At 42.5% G+C, this 26,502-nt stretch overlaps 1 protein-coding gene across 7 annotated transcripts in view; it reads right to left on the reverse strand.

The window, feature by feature from the left end:
• LOC131935564 (spectrin alpha chain, non-erythrocytic 1) overlaps positions 1-26,502 on the reverse strand; it is a 126,937-nt gene that overhangs the window by 62,214 nt on the left and 38,221 nt on the right. For 5 of the 7 annotated variants that reach the window (XM_059292030.1, XM_059292031.1, XM_059292029.1 and 2 more), the window contains 13 exons: positions 26,060-26,191; positions 25,736-25,818; positions 23,930-24,068; positions 22,050-22,258; positions 21,488-21,665; positions 21,033-21,233; positions 20,620-20,715; positions 20,227-20,340; positions 15,262-15,486; positions 3,103-3,340; positions 2,892-2,989; positions 1,086-1,172; positions 682-747 (listed from right to left, as the gene is read on the reverse strand). In XM_059292030.1, the coding sequence (XP_059148013.1) occupies positions 682-747; positions 1,086-1,172; positions 2,892-2,989; positions 3,103-3,340; positions 15,262-15,486; positions 20,227-20,340; positions 20,620-20,715; positions 21,033-21,233; positions 21,488-21,665; positions 22,050-22,258; positions 23,930-24,068; positions 25,736-25,818; positions 26,060-26,191 (1,866 nt within the window). Of the gene's footprint in view, positions 1-681; positions 748-1,085; positions 1,173-2,891; positions 2,990-3,102; positions 3,341-15,261; positions 15,487-18,265; positions 18,274-18,359; positions 18,379-20,226; positions 20,341-20,619; positions 20,716-21,032; positions 21,234-21,487; positions 21,666-22,049; positions 22,259-23,929; positions 24,069-25,735; positions 25,819-26,059; positions 26,192-26,502 lie in introns of those variants that run through there. The other 2 variants (XM_059292033.1, XM_059292034.1) reach the window with 2 other exon arrangements.

Genomic DNA, 26,502 nt, shown 5'->3' on the forward strand with positions numbered 1-26,502 from the left:
ACTGTGTTTGGTGAAATTATTGTGCAGATATTTGTCAGAGATCTGTTACAGTTTTTGTGATGCATACATTGTCAGATTAAATAAACTAATGTTTACCAAATGTTTAAGTGATGCTAACTCAGATTTGTGTGCTAAATGTTTATGTCACTTCACATATTTAAACTAATGTGTTTGTTACCTCAGATTTGTGTGCTAAATGTTTATGCCACATACTTAAACTAATGTCTTTGTTACCTCAGATTTGTGTGCTAAATGTTAATGTCACATATTTAAACTAATGTGTTTGTTACCTCAGATTTGTGTGCTAAATGTTTATGTCACATACTTAAACTAATGTCTTTGTTACCTCAGATTTGTGTGCTAAATGTTAATGTCACATATTTAAACTAATGTTTTTGTTACCTCAGATTTGTGTGCTAAATGTTTATGTCACATATTTAAACTAATGTTTTTGTTACCTCAGATTTGTGTGCTAAATGTTTATGTCACATATTTAAACTAATGTTTTTGTTACCTCAGATTTGTGTGCTAAATGTTTATGTCACATATTTAAACTAATGTTTTTGTTACCTCAGATTTGTGTACTAAATGTTTATGTCACATATTTAAACTAATGTTTTTGTTACCTCAGATTTGTGTGCTAAATGTCACTTCACATATTTAAACTAATGATTTTGTTACCTCTAATTTTTTCTTCACAGCTTCCATGTCTTCAGCCAGACTTTCTTTACTGTTGAGTAGAACTTCCTGAGGAGGAGATTTTATCATTGGGTGTGTTGCATCCCAGATATTCTTATCTTATCAGTGTGTATAAGTTGTCATCTTTAGCCATGACATCTAACAAACATGACATCCAACATGACAAAATATCCAACATGACAAAACATCCAACATGACAAAACATCCAACATGACAAAACATCCAACATGACAAAACATCCAACATGACAAAACATCCAACATGACAGAAAACATACAACATGACACAAAACATCCAACATGACAAAACATCCAACATGACATAAAACATCCAACATGACACAAAACATCCAACATGAACACAAAACATCCAACATGACACGCCACCTTGTCTTTCATCCAAGACTCGAACTCGTTACATTCACTGAAGAAATGGAAAAGCTTTACTGCATCATCCAGACTCACTTTCCTTGCCTGTAAAAAAAAGGTTTAGTTTTTTATATATTTTTTATTCAAAATAGAAAGTGTCTTATTTGAGAGTTACCTGAGAAAGTGTCTTGAAGTGAGAGTTACCTGAGAAAGTGTCTTGAAGTGAGAGTTACCTGAGAAAGTGTCTTGAAGTGAGAGTTACCTGAGAAAGTGTCTTGAAGTGAGAGTTACCTGAGAAAGTGTCTTATTTGAGAGTTACCTGAGAAAGTGTCTTATTTGAGAGTTACCTGAGAAAGTGTCTTGAAGTGAGAGTTACCTGAAAAAGTGTCTTATTTGAGAGTTACCTGAGAAAGTGTCTTATTTGAGAGTTACCTGAGAAAGTGTCTTGAAGTGAGAGTTACCTGAGAAAGTGTCTTGAAGTGAGAGTTACCTGAGAAAGTGAGAAAGTGTCTTATTTGAGAGTTACCTGAGAAAGTGTCTTGAAGTGAGAGTTACCTGAGAAAGTGTCTTATTTGAGAGTTACCTGAGAAAGTGTATTGAAGTGAGTTACCTGAGAAAGTGTCTTATTTGAGAGTTACCTGAGAAAGTGTCTTGAAGTGAGTTACCTGAGAAAGTGTCTTGAAGTGAGAGTTACCTGAGAAAGTGTCTTGAAGTGAGAGTTACCTGAGAAAGTGTCTTGAAGTGAGAGTTACCTGAGAAAGTGTCTTGAAGTGAGAGTTACCTGAGAAAGTGTCTTATTTGAGAGTTACCTGAGAAAGTGTCTTGAAGTGAGAGTTACCTGAGAAAGTGTCTTGAAGTGAGAGTTACCTGAGAAAGTGTCTTGAAGTGAGAGTTACCTGAGAAAGTGTCTTATTTGAGAGTTACCTGAGAAAGTGTCTTGAAGTGAGAGTTACCTGAGAAAGTGTCTTATTTGAGAGTTACCTGAGAAAGTGTCTTGAAGTGAGAGTTACCTGAGAAAGTGTCTTGAAGTGAGAGTTACCTGAGAAAGTGTCTTGAAGTGAGAGTTACCTGAGAAAGTGTCTTGAAGTGAGAGTTACCTGAGAAAGTGTCTTATTTGAGAGTTACCTGAGAAAGTGTCTTGAAGTGAGAGTTACCTGAGAAAGTGTCTTGAAGTGAGAGTTACCTGAGAAAGTGTCTTGAAGTGAGAGTTACCTGAGAAAGTGTCTTGAAGTGAGAGTTACCTGAGAAAGTGTCTTGAAGTGAGAGTTACCTGAGAAAGTGTCTTATTTGAGAGTTACCTGAGAAAGTGTCTTGAAGTGAGAGTTACCTGAGAAAGTGTCTTGAAGTGAGAGTTACCTGAGAAAGTGTCTTGAAGTGAGAGTTACCTGAGAAAGTGTCTTATTTGAGAGTTACCTGAGAAAGTGTCTTGAAGTGAGAGTTACCTGAGAAAGTGTCTTATTTGAGAGTTACCTGAGAAAGTGTCTTGAAGTGAGAGTTACCTGAAAAAGTGTCTTATTTGAGAGTTACCTGAGAAAGTGTCTTGAAGTGAGAGTTACCTGAGAAAGTGTCTTGAAGTGAGAGTTACCTGAGAAAGTGTCTTGAAGTGAGAGTTACCTGAGAAAGTGTCTTATTTGAGAGTTACCTGAGAAAGTGTCTTGAAGTGAGAGTTACCTGAGAAAGTGTCTTGAAGTGAGAGTTACCTGAGAAAGTGTCTTGAAGTGAGAGTTACCTGAGAAAGTGTCTTGAAGTGAGAGTTACCTGAGACAGTGTCTACAAGTTACCTGAGAAAGTGTCTTCAAGTTACCTGAGAAAGTGTCAAGTTACCTGAGAAAGCTTGCTGAGTTTAGTGTACTGGTTAGATAACCCTCTCTGCCTGGTCTCAACATTGTCTTTGTCGAAGTGGAGGTTTCCTTTAGAGCGCACTGAAAACAAAAGGTGTCATGTATGGAAACAAATGGTGTCATGTATGGAAAATGTCAACAAAATGTACATGACTTGTACAATAGAAACACACAACGACTACAACATGACCTACCTGAGGGGGCGCGGCGCAGTTTAGCTGATTTCTTCTTCTTTTTCTTGACCACTTCTTTTTTCATAATTGTTTTCTTGACCATGACTTTTTCCGGGACCATGACGGGTTGCTTGACCACCTTCTGGACCACCTTGGGCTCCACTTCCTTCACATAGTTGACCGGGACAAATCCTTCCGAGGCGTCCGCTCTTCTCACTTGCCACCAGTCGTTGTTGGTGCGTTGGAGGAGGATCAGAACCTAACGGGTAGAAGATAAGTGGTGTGGGATCAGAACCTAGCGGGTAGAAGATAAGTGGTGTGGGATCAGAACCTAGCGGGTAGAAGATAAGTGGTGTGGGATCAGAACCTAGCGGGTAGAAGATAAGTGGTGTGGGATCAGAACCTAGCGGGTAGAAGATAAGTGGTGTGGGATCAGAACCTAGCGGGTAGAAGATAAGTGGTGTGGGATCAGAACCTAGCGGGTAGAAGATAAGTGGTGTGGGATCAGAACCTAGCGGGTAGAAGATAAGTGGTGTGGGATCAGAACCTAGCGGGTAGAAGATAAGTGGTGTGGGATCAGAACCTAGCGGGTAGAAGATAAGTGGTGTGGGATCAGAACCTAGCGGGTAGAAGATAAGTGGTGTGGGATCAGAACCTAGCGGGTAGAAGATAAGTGGTGTGGGATCAAAAGCACTGTACTACCAACAGGCACTACATGGTGGTGTAAACACAAACACACACACACAAATACACACACACACACTGGTGGTGCCGACTTTCACAATGAGTATCCGTGTCGCCTGATGACGTCACCAAACACGACATGGCCTGATGACGTCACCAAACACGACATGGCCTGATGACGTCACCAAACACGACATGGCCTGATGCCATAAGATCAAATATCAAATCTATCTGATGACCCTCAGCGAGTTAAAGGAGAAATCAATAACCCCACACAGCCCATTGAAATGATAAATTGTTGTGCCAGCCCTCATTGATTAGGCCGTGGGCAGCGTCAGGTGTTGTACCCAGAGGTCATCAGGGGGTGGGGGGTGGGGGGGGGGGGGGGCAGCGTCAGGTGGTGTACCCAGAGGTCATCAGGGGGTGGGGGGGACAGCGTCAGGTGTTGTACCCAGAGGTCATCAGGGAGGGTGACGTCAGATGGTACCCAGAGGTCATCGGAGGGTGGGCAGCGTCAGATGGTGTACTCAAAGGATTGGAAGATCTTAGAGGGTCAGCCAAAATATTTCACCAATCCACTGTTTCTTATGTAAACTGGCTAATGAAAGGGAAGTGGCGTCGCTAGATCGGGTGTCACCCGGTGCGGCACTCATAGAGTCACCCCCCTCCACCAAAATATATAAATATAAATAAATAAATAAATAAATTTATATATATATATATATATATATATATATAGCATTTATATATATATATATATAGCATTTATATATATATATATATATATATATATATATATATATATATATATATATATATATATATATATATATATATATATATATATATATATATATATATATATATATATATATATATATATATATATATATATATATATATATCATTTATATATATATATAGCATTTATATATATATATATATATATATATATATATATATATATATATATATATATATATATATATATATATATCATTTATATATATATATATATATATATATATATATATATATATATATATATATATATATATATCATTTATATATATATATAGCATTTATATATATATATATATATATATATATATATATATATATATATATATATATATATATATATATATATAATTTACTGGGTGTGGGTTGTAGTGTGGGTTGTAGTGTAGATAGAATGTTTGCTGGACTTATGGCTGGCTGTATCAAGCCCCCCACCCCCACTCCTTTCCCCTCCACCCCCCCCCCCCCCCCCACCCTCAATGCTTTCCGCTCCCCCTCCCAATTTTACATATTTTTTTTACAAAATATCTCTTCAAATTGGGGGAGGGGGAGGGGGATCACCTCTACTGCTCCTACTGACCCAACAAGTCTGGAGCCGTTCTTAAGATTTGAACAAAGCTTCATTAGATAAGACTGGACTCACTGGAGCTGTATTAGGGGAGATATCGACCAAAGCCGTGTGAATGCACGTGCATCAAGAAGCTGACTACTCACACCATAATTTGATCGTATTACACTCAGGAAAAAACCAAGTGTTCATTCATGGGCAAGGGCTGTCTTTGATTGGTCAATATATGGTTTCACTACATGGCTAACACCGCCTTCATTTTATTTGCAACGAGGGGAGGTAACCAGCATGAAGATTGCACGCAGATAGCAGTCACCCTGCGAGTGGCCTCCCTTCTCATTTCGATGGTTTCAGAGAAGAATTTTTTTTTAATGATTTTTTTTTATTTCGGAGATTTAGTTTTAAAATATGGAAAGGATTATTGGATGTAACTGTATTATGTCAAACCAAATACCAATTTTTTTTTAAATAAGCGCGACAGCTCTATAAAATTAAGAGTAGGATAAAGGCGCAGTAGAGAGGAATAAATCTGGTGATTGTTTGAAAGTTCAGGAGATATGCACAAGAAAGGATATTCAACTAGTCTACATGCACGTCCACAGGAGTGTTTGTCTAGTCGGCCAAGTAAGTTATAAACAAAATATATACTATACAGTGGCTGTGACTGTTGTATGGCTGTGACGGTTATGGCTGTGACGGCAACTTATATGGCTGTGACTATGGCTGACGTATATGACTGTGACGGCAACTTATATGGCTGTGACTATGGCTGACGTATATGACTGTGACGGCAACTTATATGGCTGTGACTATGGCTGACGTATATGACTGTGACGGCAACTTATATGGCTGTGACTATGGCTGACGTATATGACTGTGACGGCAACTTATATGGCTGTGACTATGGCTGACGTATATGACTGTGACGGCAACTTATATGGCTGTGACTATGGCTGACGTATATGACTGTGACGGCAACTTATATGGCTGTGACTATGGCTGACTTAGCTGTATGGCAGCTACTGTGGTATAGCAGTGCCAGGAGTATAACTGTCGCTAGTTTTCGGTTAAAATAGTTTTCACGTCTATGCCCACAGTATGCTGTGTAAGAGGTCGGGGGTAATTAAAGTTGTTCATTAGTTGATACATTAGTCCCGAGCATCGCATGTCCCTAAAAAAATCTCGTATGTTTTTAAAACAATGTTGATTTCGTTATTTTAAAATCTTTAAGTGTTTGACACTTCAGTGCGGGTCACATCATTCAACTGGTTTTTGTCTTTTGTTGTATTTCATTTCTAAAGTAAATTTTAGTTCCTTCACACGAGAGCGACATTTACGGAGTGTAACTAGAATGTGGCTGTGTCGAAATTCTGAGAAGCCAACCCTCATTACGTAATGCTCTCTGGACACTGTCTCGCATTTCAACACTAAGCGCTTCATACCGTGTCATACCACAGCAGACGATCCTAATCCTAACGGTACCATGGGCAGTTATACAAGTCTTGAAAAGACAAGGATATGTCTTTATAATATTAGCTGAAATATTGCAACATCTTTAGGATTTCACAAGTGTGTGGGCCTACACAAGTGTGTGGGCCTAGTGTGTGGGCCTACACAAGCCGAATGTAGTTTCTGTGATATTTTTTAGTTAGTGCCCACGCAAGAGCTTGCGTTACGTTAAATGGTTGAAAAGTATTTCATTCATATGTGTTGCTTGACAGACTTAATACGACTTCGTACAGTGATTACAATTTACAATCAGGTTCGTATATATTTGTATCCAGTAAGTTTTTTCACTTTTTTCTATCGCGTTTTCTTAGTGCCTAAAGTAGCCAAACAAGTTGTTTCAAATGTTGTTAACGTTTTTGTTGCAGACATCTGCTCAGGACCTAACCTACAGCACCACCAGCAGCGTGTTGGAGCCCAGTTCAGTGCGACAACAACACAGTTTTCATGTCCAGCGACAACAACGGGTCAGTCAATCTCGGGGTGGATGAGGTCAGATCGACGGCAGAAATTGTGGTGTGGTCAGCAGTTCTGGTCACCATCTTGGTGCTGTCCTTCGTTGGGAACCTGGTGGTGATCGCCGGCGTGAGGCTGCACCACCGTCTGCGCGAGGAGAGGGCCAACATCTTCATCGTCAACCTCAGCATCACTGACATGGCCAGCGCCCTCGTTGTCATGTCCAGCTCACTGCACGCGCTGGCCGCTGACCAGTGGCAGCTGGGCCAGGTCTGGTGTGATGTCGTCTGCGCCGCCAACTACACCCTGATCATCGTCTCCATGACGACCTTGTGCTTCATCTCGCTGGACAGGTACATGGCGGTGGTCCACGCCCTACACTACCACAGGAGGGTCACCCAGGCCCGGATCTACGGGCTCATCACATTCGCCTGGCTCCAGGGCCTCAGCTTCGGCGCGGCTCCCATGCTGGCCCACTGGGTTAAGTACGACTACTGGGAGATCGTCTGCGCCATACAGTGGCACACTGACCACACGCACACACTGACCTACGTGCTGGTGGCTTTCATCGTCTGCTTCCTCACGCCCGGGGTTGTCTTAATATTTGCCTACAGTAAGGTCAGTTGTAGGTTATAAGGTCAGTCGTTTGTGTGGTTCTTGTAGGTTATAAGGTCAGTCGTTTCTGTGGTTCTTTTAGGTTATAAGGTCAGTCGTTTGTGTGGTTGTTGTAGGTTATAAGGTCAGTCGTTTGTGTGGTTCTTGTAGGTTATAAGGTTAGTCGTTTGTGTGGTTCTTGTAGGTTATAAGGTCAGTCGTTTGTGTGGTTCTTGTAGGTTATAAGGTCAGTCGTTTGTGTGGTTGTTGTAGGTTATAAGGTCAGTCGTTTGTGTGGTTCTTGTAGGTTATAAGGTTAGTCGTTTGTGTGGTTCTTGTAGGTTATAAGGTCAGTCGTTTGTGTGGTTCTTGTAGGTTATAAGGTCAGTCGTTTGTGTGGTTGTTGTAGGTTATAAGGTCAGTCGTTTCTGTGGTTCTTTTAGGTTATAATAAGCTCTTACACTCAAAGCAGTCAAGTTCTTCAATCTAAATGGTTTTAGCGGATTCGTTGGGTTCAAAGGGCAAACGTATCCAATAAAACACATCAAAAAAGGTTTTAATTAAAAGTCTTCAATTAAAATGATTATTCGGATTATGGCGTGTAGAAATCAATGACATGCGCAGTTCTCCGTTAACACAGGGCGGGTAAGTGTGTCGTCTGCTAGTGGTTGACGTAAACAAACCAGCAGAGATTACTCAGATTTGCGGGGTTTTTTTTTTAGCCACGCCTTTATTTGGTTGATGTTAGATGTGGAGTGTGATGTACTGCTTGAATGCTGACAACTATACCTAGTTAACTTGTGTATCCCCACAGAACATTGAATAAAATTATACATTTACATAATTAGGCATATATATATATATATATATAGGCCTATATATATATATATATAGGCCTATATATATATATATATATATATATATATATATATATATATATATATATAGGCCTATATATATATATATAGGCCTATATATATATATAGGCATATATATATATATATATATATATATATATATACATACTATTTTCTTTTGGTGTGTTATATATGGTAGGGTTGGTATAACAATGCTATATTGAAGTAACACTACACGAGAAGGTTTACACGTAGCTTCTAGCAATCATAACACGTTATACAACACGAGGAGGGGTGGTCGATTGTCATTTGATGGTGTGTGGGACAGGGGGAGGGGTGGTCGTTAGTCATTTGATGGTGTGTGGGACAGGGTAAACAGTCAGTGTTGTCATTTGATGGTGTGTGGGACAGGGTAAACAGTCAGTGTTGTCATTTGATGGTGTGTGGGACAGGGTAAACAGTCAGTGTTGTCATTTGATGGTGTGTGGGACAGGGGGAGGGTAAACAGTCAGTGTTGTCATTTGATGGTGTGTGGGACAGGGTAAACAGTCAGTGTTGTCATTTGATGGTGTGTGGGGCAGGGGGGGGGGGGGTAAACAGTCAGTGTTGTCATTTGATGGTGTGTGGGGCAGGGGGAGGGTAAACAGTCAGTGTTGTCATTTGATGGTGTGTGGGACAGGGTAAACAGTCAGTGTTGTCATTTGATGGTGTGTGGGACAGGGGGGGGGGTAAACAGTCAGTGTTGTCATTTGATGGTGTGTGGGACAGGGGGAGGGTAAACAGTCAGTGTTGTCATTTGATGGTGTGTGGGGCAGGGGGGAGGGTAAACAGTCAGTGTTGTCATTTGATGGTGTGTGGGACAGGGTAAACAGTCAGTGTTGTCATTTGATGGTGTGTGGGACAGGGGGAGGGTAAACAGTCAGTGTTGTCATTTGATGGTGTGTGGGACAGGGTAAACAGTCAGTGTTGTCATTTGATGGTGTGTGGGACAGGGGGGGGGGGTAAACAGTCAGTGTTGTCATTTGATGGTGTGTGGGACAGGGGGAGGGTAAACAGTCAGTGTTGTCATTTGATGGTGTGTGGGGCAGGGGGGAGGGTAAACAGTCAGTGTTGTCATTTGATGGTGTGTGGGACAGGGTAAACAGTCAGTGTTGTCATTTGATGGTGTGTGGGACAGGGTAAACAGTCAGTGTTGTCATTTGATGGTGTGTGGGACAGGGTAAACAGTCAGTGTTGTCATTTGATGGTGTGTGGGACAGGGGGAGGGTAAACAGTCAGTGTTGTCATTTGATGGTGTGTGGGACAGGGTAAACAGTCAGTGTTGTCATTTGATGGTGTGTGGGACAGGGGGAGGGTAAACAGTCAGTGTTGTCATTTGATGGTGTGTGGGACAGGGTAAACAGTCAGTGTTGTCATTTGATGGTGTGTGGGACAGGGTAAACAGTCAGTGTTGTCATTTGATGGTGTGTGGGACAGGGGGAGGGTAAACAGTCAGTGTTGTCATTTGATGGTGTGTGGGACAGGGTAAACAGTCAGTGTTGTCATTTGATGGTGTGTGGGACAGGGTAAACAGTCAGTGTTGTCATTTGATGGTGTGTGGGACAGGGTAAACAGTCAGTGTTGTCATTTGATGGTGTGTGGGACAGGGTAAACAGTCAGTGTTGTCATTTGATGGTGTGTGGGACAGGGTAAACAGTCAGTGTTGTCATTTGATGTAGTGTGGGACAGGGTGAGGGTAAACAGTCAGTGTTGTCATTTGATGGTGTGTGGGACAGGGTAAACAGTCAGTGTTGTCATTTGATGGTGTGTGGGACAGGGTAAACAGTCAGTGTTGTCATTTGATGTAGTGTGGGACAGGGTGAGGGTAAACAGTCAGTGTTGTCATTTGATGGTGTGTGGGACAGGGTAAACAGTAAGTGTTGTCATTTGATGGTGTGTGGGACAGGGTAAACAGTCAGTGTTGTCATTTGATGGTGTGTGGGACAGGGGGGGGGGTAAACAGTCAGTGTTGTCATTTGATGGTGTGTGGGACAGGGTAAACAGTAAGTGTTGTCATTTGATGGTGTGTGGGGCAGGGGGGAGGGTAAACAGTCAGTGTTGTCATTTGATGGTGTGTGGGGCAGGGGGAGGGTAAACAGTCAGTGTTTCACACGTTTAGACGATTGCTGCCACCGCCCATATTTAACCAACCAATCAAATCCTGCAGGTAATGAAAGTTGCCAAGTCTCACAACCAAGTTCAGCCACATAACTTTGATGAGAGCAAGTACGACCCCAGCAGAGAGAAGTCTGGGGGTGGCGACAGGGGTCAGACATGCCCCCCTGGGGGTGGCGACAGGGGTCAGACATGCCCCCCTGGGGGTGGCGAGAGAGACCAACCCGCCCCGCCCAACCATGAGGCCGATCAATGCCAACAAGACAGCTGCAAATGTGAGGTTAATGAAGCCCTCGGGCATATCCCCACCCCCGGGCACATCCCCACCAGATCAAAGCTGGGCGCGGGCCGCGGCTCTGTGCCGCTGGCTAATCACGTCTGGTGCGGCTCGGCAATAAAGAAGATTGGTCACGTGATTGTCCACGGCGCCAACAACCAGTCAGACTACTTAACTCGTAGCCCTAATTATAACAGCTCAAGCTTACGAACCGTTGCCATAGAAACCTCCAGACTAGAACAAGGTAAACACAGGGTGGACGACACCAATGGGAAATCTGACAATACAGTCGCTACCTGTGCTGACCATTCAGTGACCAACACTGGACCAGCTGACCATTCAGTGGCCAACACTGGACCAGCTGACCATTCAGTGGCCAACACTGGACCAGCTGACCATTCAGTGGCCAACACTGGACCAGCTGACCATTCAGTGGCCAACACTGGACCAGCTGACCATGCTGTGGCCAACACTGGACCAGCTGACAATGCTGTGGCCAACACTGGACCAGCTGACCATTCAGTGGCCAACACTGGACCAGCTGACCATTCAGTGGCCAACACTGGACCAGCTGACCATTCAGTGGCCAACACTGGACCAGCTGACAATGCTGTGGCCAACACTGGACCAGCTGACCATGCTGTGGCCAACACTGGACCAGCTGACAATGCTGTGGCCAACACTGGACCAGCTGACCATTCAGTGGCCAACACTGGACCAGTTGACCATTCAGTGGCCAACACTGGACCAGCTGACCATTCAGTGGCCAACACTGGACCAGCTGACCATATGATAAGCACGATACAAACAGACCATATGGTACCGACCCCTGAACTGCCCACAACAAGCAGCGACGTCTGGACATCCCACCGTGTGAACACGACTTCCGGTCCAGTCTGCAAACGCCGTGCGTACAACGCCAGCAGGAAGGCGGTCAAATCCCTGCTGATCGTGGTCTTGGCCTTCGTCGTGTGTATGACGCCCTTCAGTGTGACAAAACTCTACAAGGTACGTCCTACACGTCTTTAGACCAAACTCTACAAGGTACGTCCTACACGACTTTAGACCAAACTCTACAAGGTACGTCCTACACGTCTTTAGACCAAACTCTACAAGATACGTCCTACACGACTTTAGACCAAACTCTACAAGGTACGTCCTACACGACTTTAGACCAAACTCTACAAGGTACGTCCTACATGTCTTTAGACCAAACTCTACAAGGTACGTCCTACACGTCTTTAGACCAAACTCTACAAGGTACGTCCTACACGTCTTTAGACCAAACTCTACAAGGTACGTCCTACACGACTTTAGACCAAACTCTACAAGGTACATCCTACACGTCTTTAGACCAAACTCTACAAGGTACGTCCTACACGTCTTTAGACCAAACACTACAAGGTACGTCCTACACGACTTTAGACCAAACTCTACACGTCTTTAGACCAAACTCTACAAGGTACGTCCTACACGACTTTAGACCAAACTCTACACGTCTTTAGACCAAACTCTACAAGGTACGTCCTACACGACTTTAGACCAAACTCTACAAGGTACGTCCTACATGTCTTTAGACCAAACTCTACAAGGTACGTCCTACACGACTTTAGACCAAACTCTACACGGTACGTTATACACGTCTTTAGACCAAACTCTACAAGGTACGTCCTACACGTCTTTAGACCAAACTCTACAAGGTACGTCCTACACGTCTTTAGACCAAACTCTACAAGGTACGTCCTACACGTCTTTAGACCAAACTCTACAAGGTACGTCCTACACGACTTTAGACCAAACTCTACAAGGTACGTCCTACACGACTTTAGACCAAACACTACAAGGTACGTCCTACACGTCTTTAGACCAAACTCTACAAGGTACGTCCTACACGTCTTTAGACCAAACTCTACAAGGTACGTCCTACACGACTTTAGACCAAACTCTACAAGGTAAGTCCTACACGTCTTTAGGTCAAACTCTACAAGGTACGTCCTACACGTCTTTAGGTTAAACTCTACAAGGTACGTCCTACACGTCTTTAGGTCAAAACAAACACACACACACACACACAAACACACATAAACCATCTCTGAACACATTTTTTTAAACCCTTTAACATGTATTTTAACACCTCCCCCCCCCCCCCCCGGTTATGCAGGTTATATTCCCCTACAAAGGGGCGCTACCCGGCTACATAAACCTAGTCGCCAGCCTGTTCCAGTACTGCGCCTCGGCCATCAACCCCCTCATATACGGCATCTTCCGACAGGACTTCAGGGCCGCTTTCACTATCGTCTTCAGGAGGTTTCTCAAACGTCAAAGCACGTCCAACTTTGAGATGACGTCATACTAATCAACCACGTGGGCTGACGTCATATAACCCATTCAAACGTGTGACCTTTTATAAACACGCAGGGGTCACACACGAGAGACTTGACGCACGAGTTTTAGCTCTCATCCCCTCCTCGTCAAAAGCCAGACATCACATCTTAGTATACCAACCCCAAAAATTTAATTTAAGATTCATTTCTAAAATCGAGGCCCTCGACGTCATTAAAGTCTCCCCCCCCCCTTCCTAAAAGTGACATCGTTTATGGACGACCCCGGAAGAGCTAACGTCTGACCACTGTTAACAAAACTCAGAAAACACGTGATGAGCTATAGAAAACTAGGCCAGAATCTATCAAAACTAGCGTCAGAAAATGATTGAGACTAGCCTCGTATGTCCAGCATTGACGGCATATTGACATGAATTAACCAAACAAAAGAAACGGAGCGGGCAAGCGGAGAGACAAGGGAGAGCGGATGGAGAGAAGAGAGAGACAAGGGAGAGAGGAGGGAGAGAAGAGAGAGACAAGGGAGAGAGGAGGGAGAGAAGAGAGAGACCAGGGAGAGCGGAGGGAGAGAAGAGAGAGACAAGGGAGAGCGGAGGGAGAGAAGAGAGAGACAAGGGAGAGCGGAGGGAGAGAAGAGAGAGACGGCTGATGGCTCAGAGATCAGACGCCATGGATCTCTGACAAACTAGACCGATGAGAAGAAAACAAGGCTGGCAAATATTTTAATTAATTAACTGTTGTCCACTGCACAAAGCCTGTTGAAAGGGAGAGAATCCCTAAAGAAAATGCCAAACAAAAATGGCTTACAGGAAAAATCATTACTTCAAACAAGGAAGCTAATAATGTCGGCTAAAAACTGGTTTAATACGTGGATTTAAAAACTACATTGTTTTTTTTATTTTAGTGATTAAAGTACTAAGTTGCCTAATTTCATTAGGAAACTGTTTTTTTTATCTTAAAAGCAATATTTTTTTTTATAATATGAGAACCTTAAGGTACTGTTGATTAAGACAAAATAATTGTGTCTAATTGTGCACTACCCCTGGATCAACAGTCTGGTAGCAAATAAAGGTATCTGTAAGTTTCTGGTAGCAAATAAAGTTATCTGTAAGTTTCTGGTAGCAAATAAAGTTATCTGTAAGTTTCTGGTAGCAAATAAAGTTATCTGTAAGTTTCTGGTAGCAAATAAAGTTATCTGTAAGTTTCTGGTAGCAAATAAAGTTATCTGTAAGTTTACTAGATGCACCTTCACTACCCCAGATATTTTGGAACCTGTAAGATTCTATCAGATTACCTTCCCAGATAGCTGGGAAATGTTGTAACTAGGTTAATGGAAAAACTTTCAAGCTCAAGTTGCTAATGACTGCTTTGTGCATGAAAGATGACATTTATGTATTTATGTTTTTATAATTAAGTTTAAATGTGTGGATGCATCATGTGGACGGGGAAATCTATTGATTTTTTTTCACTTAGGACTAGTCAGTGCTGCTGCACAATTTGTTTTGGATTTTTTAATTTTACTGGAATTTTTTTTAACTTTCCTCTCATTCAAATGTACATGACTCTCTTATGTTATAATTCTATTTGTTACATAATGGTGGACATTTAACAATGTTAATAAAATAAACGAAATTTTTTTTCATAATGGAGTTCCTGGTTTCTATAAAAAATAAACAGGCATTGGCTTCATTAAAGAGGTTCATAAGGACAAAAACGTGAATTTTTTTAGTGGAGATTTGGTGAACTATAAACAACATGCAATACTTTATACATAATAATTTCAGCTCCTTTCCACTATATGGTTACATGAGCACAGGTGAGACTTATCAAAATGGAGTTGATATGTCCAACTGACCAATCAAAACGAGTATGTCTATTTGACCTACTGACCAATCCAATGGGTTGAGGGGACAGAACAGGGACACTGCTTATAACACTACTTACCTCCCCTTTGTCCACAGAAAATCCTTGACCTTTATAAGCATACATGGCCTTGACCTGAGGAATTTTGCGAGTCTCTACGACGTCCTGGAGGATCTCTCTCTCCACTATTTCCTCCACCTCCACCTCTTTAGGCACTTGGATGACCTCCTCCTCCTCTTCATCTTCCTCCACCTCCCCGTCCACCTGCTCGCCATTCTCCACAGGCAGGAATTTGGCTGGAGATATCTGCAACAGCAAAACTTCTCACTAACTAGACTTGTATCAACAACAGCAAATCTTCTCACTAACTAGACTTGTAACAACAACAGCAAAACTTCTCACTAACTAGACTTGTAACAACAACAGCAAAACTTCTCACTAACTAGACTTGTATCAACAACAGCAAATCTTCTCACTAACTAGACTTGTATCAACAACAGCAAAACTTCTCACTAACTAGACTTGTATCAACAACAGCAAAACTTGTCACTAACTAGACTTGTATCAACAACAGCAAATCTTCTCACTAACTAGACTTGTAACAACAACAGCAAATCTTCTCACTAACTAGACTTGTATCAACAACAGCAAAACTTCTCACTAACTAGACTTGTATCAACAACAGCAAATCTTCTCACTAACTAGACTTGTATCAACAACAGCAAATCTTCTCACTAACTAGACTTGTATCAACAACAGCAAATCTTCTCACTAACTAGACTTGTATCAACAACAGCAAATCTTCTCACTAACTAGACTTGTATCAACAACAGCAAATCTTCTCACTAACTAGACTTGTATCAACAACAGCAAATCTTCTCACTAACTAGACTTGTATCAACAACAGCAAATCTTCTCACTAACTAGACTTGTATCAACAACAGCAAAACTTCTCACTAACTAGACTTGTATCAACAACAGCAAAACTTCTCACTAACTAGACTTGTATCAACAACAGCAAATCTTCTCACTAACTAGACTTGTATCAACAACAGCAAAACTTCTCACTAACTAGACTTGTATCAACAACAGCAAATCTTCTCACTAACTAGACTTGTATCAACAACAGCAAAACTTCTCACTAACTAGACTTGTATCAACAACAGCAAATCTTCTCACTAACTAGACTTGTATCAACAACAGCAAAACTTCTCACTAACTAGACTTGTATCAACAACAGCAAATCTTCTCACTAACTAGACTTGTATCAACAACAGCAAATCTTCTCACTAACTAGACTTGTATCAACAACAGCAAAACTTCTCACTAACTAGACTTGTATCAACAACAGCAAAACTTCTCACTAACTAGACTTGTATCAACAACAGCAAATCTTCTCACTAACTAGACTTGTATCAACAACAGCAAATCTTCTCACTAACTAGACTTGTATCAACAACAGCAAATCTTCTCACTAACTAGACTTGTATCAACAACAGCAAAACTTCTCACTAGACTTGTATCAACAACAGCAAAACTTCTCACTAACTAGACTTGTATCAACAACAGCAAAACTTCTCACTAACTAGACTTGTATCAACAACAGCAAAACTTCTCACTAACTAGACTTGTATCAACAACAGCAAAACTTCTCACTAACTAGACTTGTATCAACAACAGCAAATCTTCTCACTAACTAGACTTGTAACAACAACAGCAAAACTTCTCACTAACTAGACTTGTATCAACAACAGCAAAACTTCTCACTAACTAGACTTGTATCAACAACAGCAAAACTTCTCACTAACTAGACTTGTATCAACAACAGCAAAACTTCTCACTAACTAGACTTGTATCAACAACAGCAAAACTTCTCACTAACTAGACTTGTATCAACAACAGCAAATCTTCTCACTAACTAGACTTGTATCAACAACAGCAAATCTTCTCACTAACTAGACTTGTATCAACAACAGCAAAACTTCTCACTAACTAGACTTGTATCAACAACAGCAAAACTTCTCACTAACTAGACTTGTATCAACAACAGCAAAACTTCTCACTAACTAGACTTGTATCAACAACAGCAAATCTTCTCACTAACTAGACTTGTATCAACAACAGCAAAACTTCTCACTAACTAGACTTGTATCAACAACAGCAAATCTTCTCACTAACTAGACTTGTAACAACAACAGCAAAACTTCTCACTAACTAGACTTGTATCAACAACAGCAAAACTTCTCACTAACTAGACTTGTATCAACAACAGCAAAACTTCTCACTAACTAGACTTGTATCAACAACAGCAAAACTTCTCACTAACTAGACTTGTATCAACAACAGCAAAACTTCTCACTAACTAGACTTGTATCAACAACAGCAAATCTTCTCACTAACTAGACTTGTATCAACAACAGCAAATCTTCTCACTAACTAGACTTGTATCAACAACAGCAAAACTTCTCACTAACTAGACTTGTATCAACAACAGCAAAACTTCTCACTAACTAGACTTGTATCAACAACAGCAAAACTTCTCACTAACTAGACTTGTATCAACAACAGCAAATCTTCTCACTAACTAGACTTGTATCAACAACAGCAAAACTTCTCACTAACTAGACTTGTATCAACAACAGCAAAACTTCTCACTAACTAGACTTGTATCAACAACAGCAAATCTTCTCACTAACTAGACTTGTATCAACAACAGCAAAACTTCTCACTAACTAGACTTGTATCAACAATACATTTAGCACATCTTGTAATACTGGTGTTTTATTCAACAATACATTACCCTTAATTAGCTTGTCAGCCTGTTAGAATCTAGCCCAGTGACCCCTAGCCAGCAGCTGGCCACTGGCCTTTTGGCCACTAGCCAGCTGTTGGCCACAAATTTGTTGGCCACTAGCCAGCTGTTGGTCACAAGTCTGTTAGTCACTTGGCCCCTGGTCTGTTGGCCACTGGCCTATTGGCCACTAGCCAACCGTTGGCCACAAGTCTGCTGGCCACTAGCCAACTGTTGGCCACTAGCCTGTTGGTCACTTGGCCCCTGGTCTGTTGGCCACTAGCCCATACTTACATTGTGTTCATTGGCCCCTGGTCTGTTGGCCACTAGCCCATACTTACATTGTGTTCATTGGCCCCTGGTCTGTTGGCCACTAGCCCATACTTACATTGTGTTCATTGGCTGCCTTGGTCTGTTGGCCACTAGCCCATACTTACATTGTGTTCATTGGCCCCTGGTCTGTTGGCCACTAGCCCATACTTACATTGTGTTCATTGGCCCCTGGTCTGTTGGCCACTAGCCCATACTTACATTGTGTTCATTGGCCCCTGGTCTGTTGGCCACTAGCCCATACTTACATTGTGTTCATTGGCTGCCTTGGTCTGTTGGCCACTAGCCCATACTTACATTGTGTTCATTGGCTGGTCTGTTGGCCACTGGCCCATACTTACATTGTGTTCATTGGCTGGTCTGTTGGCCACTAGCCCATACTTACATTGTGTTCATTGGCTGCCTTGGTCTGTTGGCCACTAGCCCATACTTACATTGTGTTCATTGGCTTCCCTGGCCTATTGGCCACTAGCCCATACTTACATTGTGTTCATTGGCTGCCTTGGTCTGTTGGCCACTAGCCCATACTTACATTGTGTTCATTGGCCCCTGGTCTGTTGGCCACTAGCCCATACTTACATTGTGTTCATTGGCTGCCTTGGTCTGTTGGCCACTAGCCCATACTTACATTGTGTTCATTGGCCCCTGGTCTGTTGGCCACTAGCCCATACTTACATTGTGTTCATTGGCCCCTGGTCTGTTGGCCACTAGCCCATACTTACATTGTGTTCATTGGCCCCTGGTCTGTTGGCCACTAGCCCATACTTACATTGTGTTCATTGGCTGCCTTGGTCTGTTGGCCACTAGCCCATACTTACATTGTGTTCATTGGCTGGTCTGTTGGCCACTGGCCCATACTTACATTGTGTTCATTGGCTGGTCTGTTGGCCACTAGCCCATACTTACATTGTGTTCATTGGCTGCCTTGGTCTGTTGGCCACTAGCCCATACTTACATTGTGTTCATTGGCTTCCCTGGCCTATTGGCCACTGGCCCATACTTACATTGTGTTCATTGGCCCCTGGTCTGTTGGCCACTAGCCCATACTTACATTGTGTTCATTGGCTGCCTTGGTCTGTTGGCCACTGGCCCATACTTACATTGTGTTCATTGGCTGCCTTGGTCTGTTGGCCACTAGCCCATACTTACATTGTGTTCATTGGCTTCCCTGGCCTATTGGCCACTAGCCCATACTTACATTGTGTTCATTGGCTGCCTTGGTCTGTTGGCCACTGGCCCATACTTACATTGTGTTCATTGGCTTCCCTGGCCTATTGGCCACTAGCCCATACTTACATTGTGTTCATTGGCTGCCTTGGTCTGTTGGCCACTGGCCCATACTTACATTGTGTTCATTGGCTTCCCTGGCCTATTGGCCACTGGCCCATACTTACATTGTGTTCATTGGCCCCTGGTCTGTTGGCCACTAGCCCATACTTACATTGTGTTCATTGGCTTCCCTGGCCTATTGGCCACTAGCCCATACTTACATTGTGTTCATTGGCTGCCTTGGTCTGTTGGCCACTAGCCCATACTTACATTGTGTTCATTGGCTTCCCTGGCCTATTGGCCACTAGCCCATACTTACATTGTGTTCATTGGCTGCCTTGGTCTGTTGGCCACTAGCCCATACTTACATTGTGTTCATTGGCCCCTGGTCTGTTGGCCACTAGCCCATACTTACATTGTGTTCATTGGCTGCCTTGGTCTGTTGGCCACTGGCCCATACTTACATTGTGTTCATTGGCCCCTGGTCTGTTGGCCACTAGCCCATACTTACATTGTGTTCATTGGCTTCCCTGGCCTATTGGCCACTAGCCCATACTTACATTGTGTTCATTGGCTGCCTTGGTCTGTTGGCCACTAGCCCATACTTACATTGTGTTCATTGGCCCCTGGTCTGTTGGCCACTAGCCCATACTTACATTGTGTTCATTGGCTGCCTTGGTCATGAGAACAGAAAGCTCCTCCAGCCTCTTGATCTCTGTGTTGAAGGCTCGGATGTCTTGGTCCAGTCGGTTGTGGCGGGACAGCAAGGCCTAGACAAATACACATCATCTTAACATCACTACAAGATTTGGTTTCATGTGATGTTAACATTTCTACAACATTTGGTTTCATGTGATGTTAACATTGCTACAAGATTTGGTTTCATGTGATGTTAACATTACTACAACATTTGGTTTCATGTGATGTTAACATTACTACAACATTTGGTTTCATGTGATGTTAACATTTCTACAATATTTGGTTTCATGTGATGTTAACATTTCTACAAGATTGCCATGACCTAAAGACCTGTCCACTAACTGGATTACCTGGGCACTAGCCTCATCTTTACCATAGTCATCGCTGCAGACAAGAGGCATTTTTTCTTTCATCCAGGAATCTGCTTCATCTGCATCTGCATAGTACTGGATAATTGGAGCAAATAAATCATGGGTTAACATTAAACTTTATGGTACTGGATAATTGATTTTTTTTAATGATGGGGTTAATAACATTAAAGTACTGGATGTTTGACTTTTTTTTAATGATGGGGCATTTAAGTACTGGATGTTTCAAGTCAAAGGTTTGAGCTTCAATAAATAATGTATGACACAAGGATGGAATGACATGACAAAACAACAGACTGGCATGACACAACAACAGACTGGCATGACACTGACAGACTGACATGACACTGACAGACTGACATGACACTGACAGACTGACATGACAGGTGACACACCTGCTGGGCCTCAATAGCATCCTCCAATCTTGTTTTTCTGGCAGTAGCTGCGTCTTGCAGCTGGTTCCATTTGTCCATTAAAGATTTGATCCTGGAGCCAATCTCTGACCGGGCTGGATGGCCTTGGTTGACCAAGTCTTGACCAGTGGCACATATCTGCTCACACCTGCGCCATCTGCCTTGCATTTCAGCTTCCAGAGCCTAAGAGAATCAAGATAACATGATATTTCAGCTTCCAGAGCCTAAGTGAAGTAAGGTGACCACATGGTATTTGAGATTTCAGAGTCTAAGTGAAGTAAGGTGACCACATGGTATTTGAGAGCCTAAGTGAAGTAAGGTGACCACATGGTATTTGAGATTTCAGAGTCTAAGTGAAGTAAGGTGACCACATGGTATTTGAGAGCCTAAGTGAAGTAAGGTGACCACATGGTATTTGAGAGCCTAAGTGAACTTGCCTCATGTTTCTTTAAGAGAAGAAGTCCAGCGTTCAGGTCCTTCCCAACGTTGGTGGACCTGACCTCCTCCAGTTTCTCAGCTGCCCACCTCTCCTCCTGCTCCGTGTCCTCCAGAAACTGGTAGTAACGTTTGGCTGTCTCCAACTTGACTTTCTTCTCGTTGATTAAAGCTTGCACCCTGGAGGTAGACAAATTACAACCAAAATCAACTGGCTAAATTCTTGCTTCAATCACCATCTTAACATGGCTAAATTCTTGCTTCAAGCACGATCTTAACATGGCTAAATTCTTGCTTCAATCACCCAAATATTACATGGCCTAATTCTTGTTCAATCACCCAAATATTACATGGCTAAATTATTGTTTAATCACCCAAATATTACCTAGCAAATTCTTGCTTCAATCACCCAAATATTACCTGGCCAAATGTTTAAGCCATCCCAAATATTACCTGGCCAAATTCTTGTTTAAGCCATCCCAAATATTACCTGGCCAAATTCTTGTTTAAGCCATCCCAAATATTACCTGGCCAAATTCTTGTTTAAGCCATCCCAAATATTACCTGGCCAAATTCTTGTTCAAGCCATCTAACTTATTGTCCAGATGTTGAGCCTCAGCTTGACCAGCCTCGCCATACTGAGATGACCGTCTGTTGAGCCGACCAATCCTGAGTGTCAGGGCCTGCAGCTGAGCCTCTTGGAGGGCCAGTTTCTGCAGGAGATCCTCAGTGGCTTGTAGGTGTTTGGGCTGGTCATCAGACTTGACTCGAGCCTACACAAGATATACAGTCAATAGAGGCAATCATCAGACTTGACTCTAGCCTACACAAGAAATACAGACAGTCAATAGAGGGATCAGACTTGACTCTAGCCTACACAAGATATACAGACAGTCAATAGAGGCATCAGACTTGACTCTAGCCTACCCAAGATATACAGAGGCAATCATCAGACTTGACTCTAGCCTACACAAGATATACAGACAGTCAATAGAGGCATCAGACTTGACTCTAGCCTACACAAGATATACAGACAGTCAATAGAGGTAATCATCAGACTTGACTCTAGCCTACACAAGAAATACAGACAGTCAATAGAGGCAATCATCAGACTTGACTCTAGCCTACACAAGATATACAGAGGCAATCATCAGACTTGACTCTAGCCTACACAAGATATACAGACAGTCAATAGAGGCAATCATCAGACTTGACTCTAGCCTACACAAGAAATACAGACAATAGAGACAATCATCAGACTTGACTCTAGCCTACACAAGATATACAGACAGTCAATAGAGGCATCAGACTTGACTCTAGCCTACACAAGATATACAGAGGCAATCATCAGACTTGACTCTAGCCTACACAAGATATACAGACAGTCAATAGAGGCATCAGACTTGACTCTAGCCTACACAAGATATACAGACAGTCAATAGAGGTAATCATCAGACTTGACTCTAGCCTACACAAGAAATACAGACAGTCAATAGAGGCAATCATCAGACTTGACTCTAGCCTACACAAGATATACAGAGGCAATCATCAGACTTGACTCTAGCCTACACAAGATATACAGACAGTCAATAGAGGCAATCATCAGACTTGACTCTAGCCTACACAAGAAATACAGTCAATAGAGACAATCATCAGACTTGACTCTAGCCTACACAAGATATACAGACAGTCAATAGAGACAATCATCAGACTTGACTCTAGCCTACACAAGAAATACAGACAATAGAGACAATCATCAGACTTGACTCTAGCCTACACAAGATATACAGACAGTCAATAGAGACAATCATCAGACTTGACTCTAGCCTACACAAGATATACAGACAGTCAATAGAGGTAATCATCAGACTTGACTCTAGCCTACACCAGAAATACAGACAGTCAATAGAGGCAATCATCAGACTTGACTCTAGCCTACATAAGATATACAGAGGCAATCATCAGACTTGACTCTAGCCTACACCAGAAATACAGTCAATAGAGGCAATCATCAGACTTGACTCTAGCCTACATAAGATATACAGACAGTCAATAGAGGCAATCATCAGACTTGACTCTAGCCTACATAAGATATACAGACAGTCAATAGAGGCAATCATCAGACTTGACTCTAGCCTACACAAGATATACAGAGGCAATCATCAGACTTGACTCTAGCCTACATCAGAAATACAATCAGTAGTTGCAATCTTGATGATTAGGGAATTAGCATACCTAGCCAGTGTACATTACAAACCAAACCTACCAAACCTATCACAACCCTACCAAACATATCGCATCCCTACCAAACCTATCACATTGCTACCAAACCTATCACATTGCTACCAAACCTATCACAACCCTACCAAACCTATCATAACCTACCAAACCTATCACATTGCTACCAAACCTATCCCAACCTACCAAACCTATCACAAACCTACCTCCACCTCCAGCAGTTCCTCTGTGATACTCTCTATCTCCCTGAACATGGCCATCAGATTGTTGAAGCCTGACAGAGTTGCCTTCCTTGAGTCCAGCTTGTCCAGTAGTGCCTTCCATCTCCTCATCACCTCCTGGTCCCTGGGGGAGGGGGGATATAAGGAGTCACATATCAGAGGGGAGGGGGATATAAGGAGTCACATATCAGAGGGGAGGGGGATATAAGGAGTCACATATTAGAGGGGAGGGGGATATAAGGAGTCACATATCAGAGGGGAGGGGGATATAAGGAGTCACATATCAGAGGGGAGGGGGATATAAGGAGTCACATATCAGAGGGGAGGGGATATAAGGAGTCACATATCAGAGGGGAGGGGGAGTCACATATCAGAGGGGAGGGGGGTATAAGGAGTCACATATCAGAGGGGAGGGGGATATAAGGAGTCACATATCAGAGGGGAGGGGGAGTCACATATCAGAGGGGAGGGGGATATAAGGAGTCACATATCAGAGGGGAGGGGATATAAGGAGTCACATATCAGAGGGGAGGGGGAGTCACATATCAGAGGGGAGGGGGGTATAAGGAGTCACATATCAGAGGGGAGGGGGATATAAGGAGTCACATATCAGAGGGGAGGGGGATATAAGGAGTCACATATCAGAGCGGAGGGGGAGTCACATATCAGAGGGGAGGGGGAGTCACATATCAGAGGGGAGGGGGATATAAGGAGTCACATATCAGAGGGGAGGGGGATATAAGGAGTCACATATCAGAGGGGAGGGGGGATATAAGGAGTCACATATCTAAGGGGAGGGGGGATATAAGGAGTCACATATCAGAGGGGAGGGGGATATAAGGAGTCAGATATCAGAGGGGAGGGGGATATAAGGAGTCAGATATCAGAGGGGAGGGGGATATAAGGAGTCACATATCAGAGGGGAGGGGGATATAAGGAGTCACATATCAGAGGGGAGGGGGAGTCACATATCAGAGTGGAGGGGGATATAAGGAGTCACATATCAGAGGGGAGGGGGATATAAGGAGTCACATATCAGAGGGGAGGGGGAGTCACATATCAGAGTGGAGGGGGATATAAGGAGTCACATATCAGAGTGGAGGGGGATATAAGGAGTCACATATCAGAGGGGAGGGGGATATAAGGAGTCACATATCAGAGTGGAGGGGGATATAAGGAGTCACATATCAGAGTGGAGGGGGATATAAGGAGTCACATATCAGAGGGGAGGGGGATATAAGGAGTCAGATATCAGAGGGGAGGGGGATATAAGGAGTCACATATCAGAGGGGAGGGGGATATAAGGAGTCAGTTATCAGAGGGGAGGGGGATATAAGGAGTCACATATCAGAGGGGAGGGGGATATAAGGAGTCACATATCAGAGGGGAGGGGGAGTCACATATCAGAGGGGAGAGGGATATAAGGAGTCACATATCAGAGGGGAGGGGGGTATAAGGAGTCACATATCAGAGGGGAGGGGGATATAAGGAGTCACATATCAGAGGGGAGGGGGATATAAGGAGTCACATATCAGAGGGGAGGGGGATATAAGGAGTCACATATCAGAGGGGAGGGGTGGGTTGACATGGCCGTATTCTCATGTAACGGATGATGTACCATGAACTAAACGTATATGGGGTTAGACCTGACTGGACAGACAAAGAGATCTGAATTTGATGGAATTAAAGCCATAGTGATGTTGGCGAGCTAGCCAAAGGTTCAAAACACTGGACAATAAAGTTGGCGAGCTAGCCAAAGGTTCAAAACACTGGACAATAAATTTAACACACCTGTCCTTCACCTTGTCTTTGGCCCTGAAGTTGCCTTGAACCAGTTCATTGGCCAGACTATTCAGAGCACGGAACCTGTCTTTCTGTTGAGGGAGATCAAATAGTTTTAGTTTGGGGACTATTTACAGTAGATAAGTTTATCTTTCAGGGAACTATTTACAGTAGATAAGTTTATCTTTCAGGGAACTATTTACAGTAGATAAGTTTATCTTTCTGTTCAGTGAACTAGTTACTGTAAGTTTCAATCACAAATAATACAGAGGATATTTAATTTTTAGACAGAGATAATACTTTTTAAAGATAAGCCAACAAAAGACAACCTACTCTGGCCAGGATTTCAGCACTGATTGCCTCGTGTTTTTTTACTGCTGCTTCTGTCTGTGCAGCATTGCTACAAACAATGTTTTCTTGTAGAATTTGCTCCATGTCAGTCAACCAGCTTTCTCTGATGGTCGCCTGTTAAAATAAACACTCAAACTTATTTTACAACTACAAACTCAATACATTTTTAGTGGGTTTTTTAAAAATCTAAAATGGCAACCTCACTTTGATTACTAAATCTAAAACCGCAACCTTTCTTTGTTTACTAAATCTAAAATAGCAACTTAATTTGTTTACTAAATCTAAAATAGCAACTTTATTTGTTTACTAAATCTAAAATAACAACTTTATTTGTTTACTAAATCTAAAATAGCAACTTTATTTGTTTACTAAATCTAAAATAGCAACCTATCATTGTTTACTAAATCTAAAATAGCAACCTATCA

The sequence above is a fragment of the Physella acuta genome, unplaced genomic scaffold, assembly GCF_028476545.2.
Source record: "Physella acuta isolate Inbredline_101_S28 unplaced genomic scaffold, ASM2847654v3 ptg000148l, whole genome shotgun sequence".
NCBI classification, from domain to species: Eukaryota; Metazoa; Mollusca; class Gastropoda; family Physidae; genus Physella; species Physella acuta.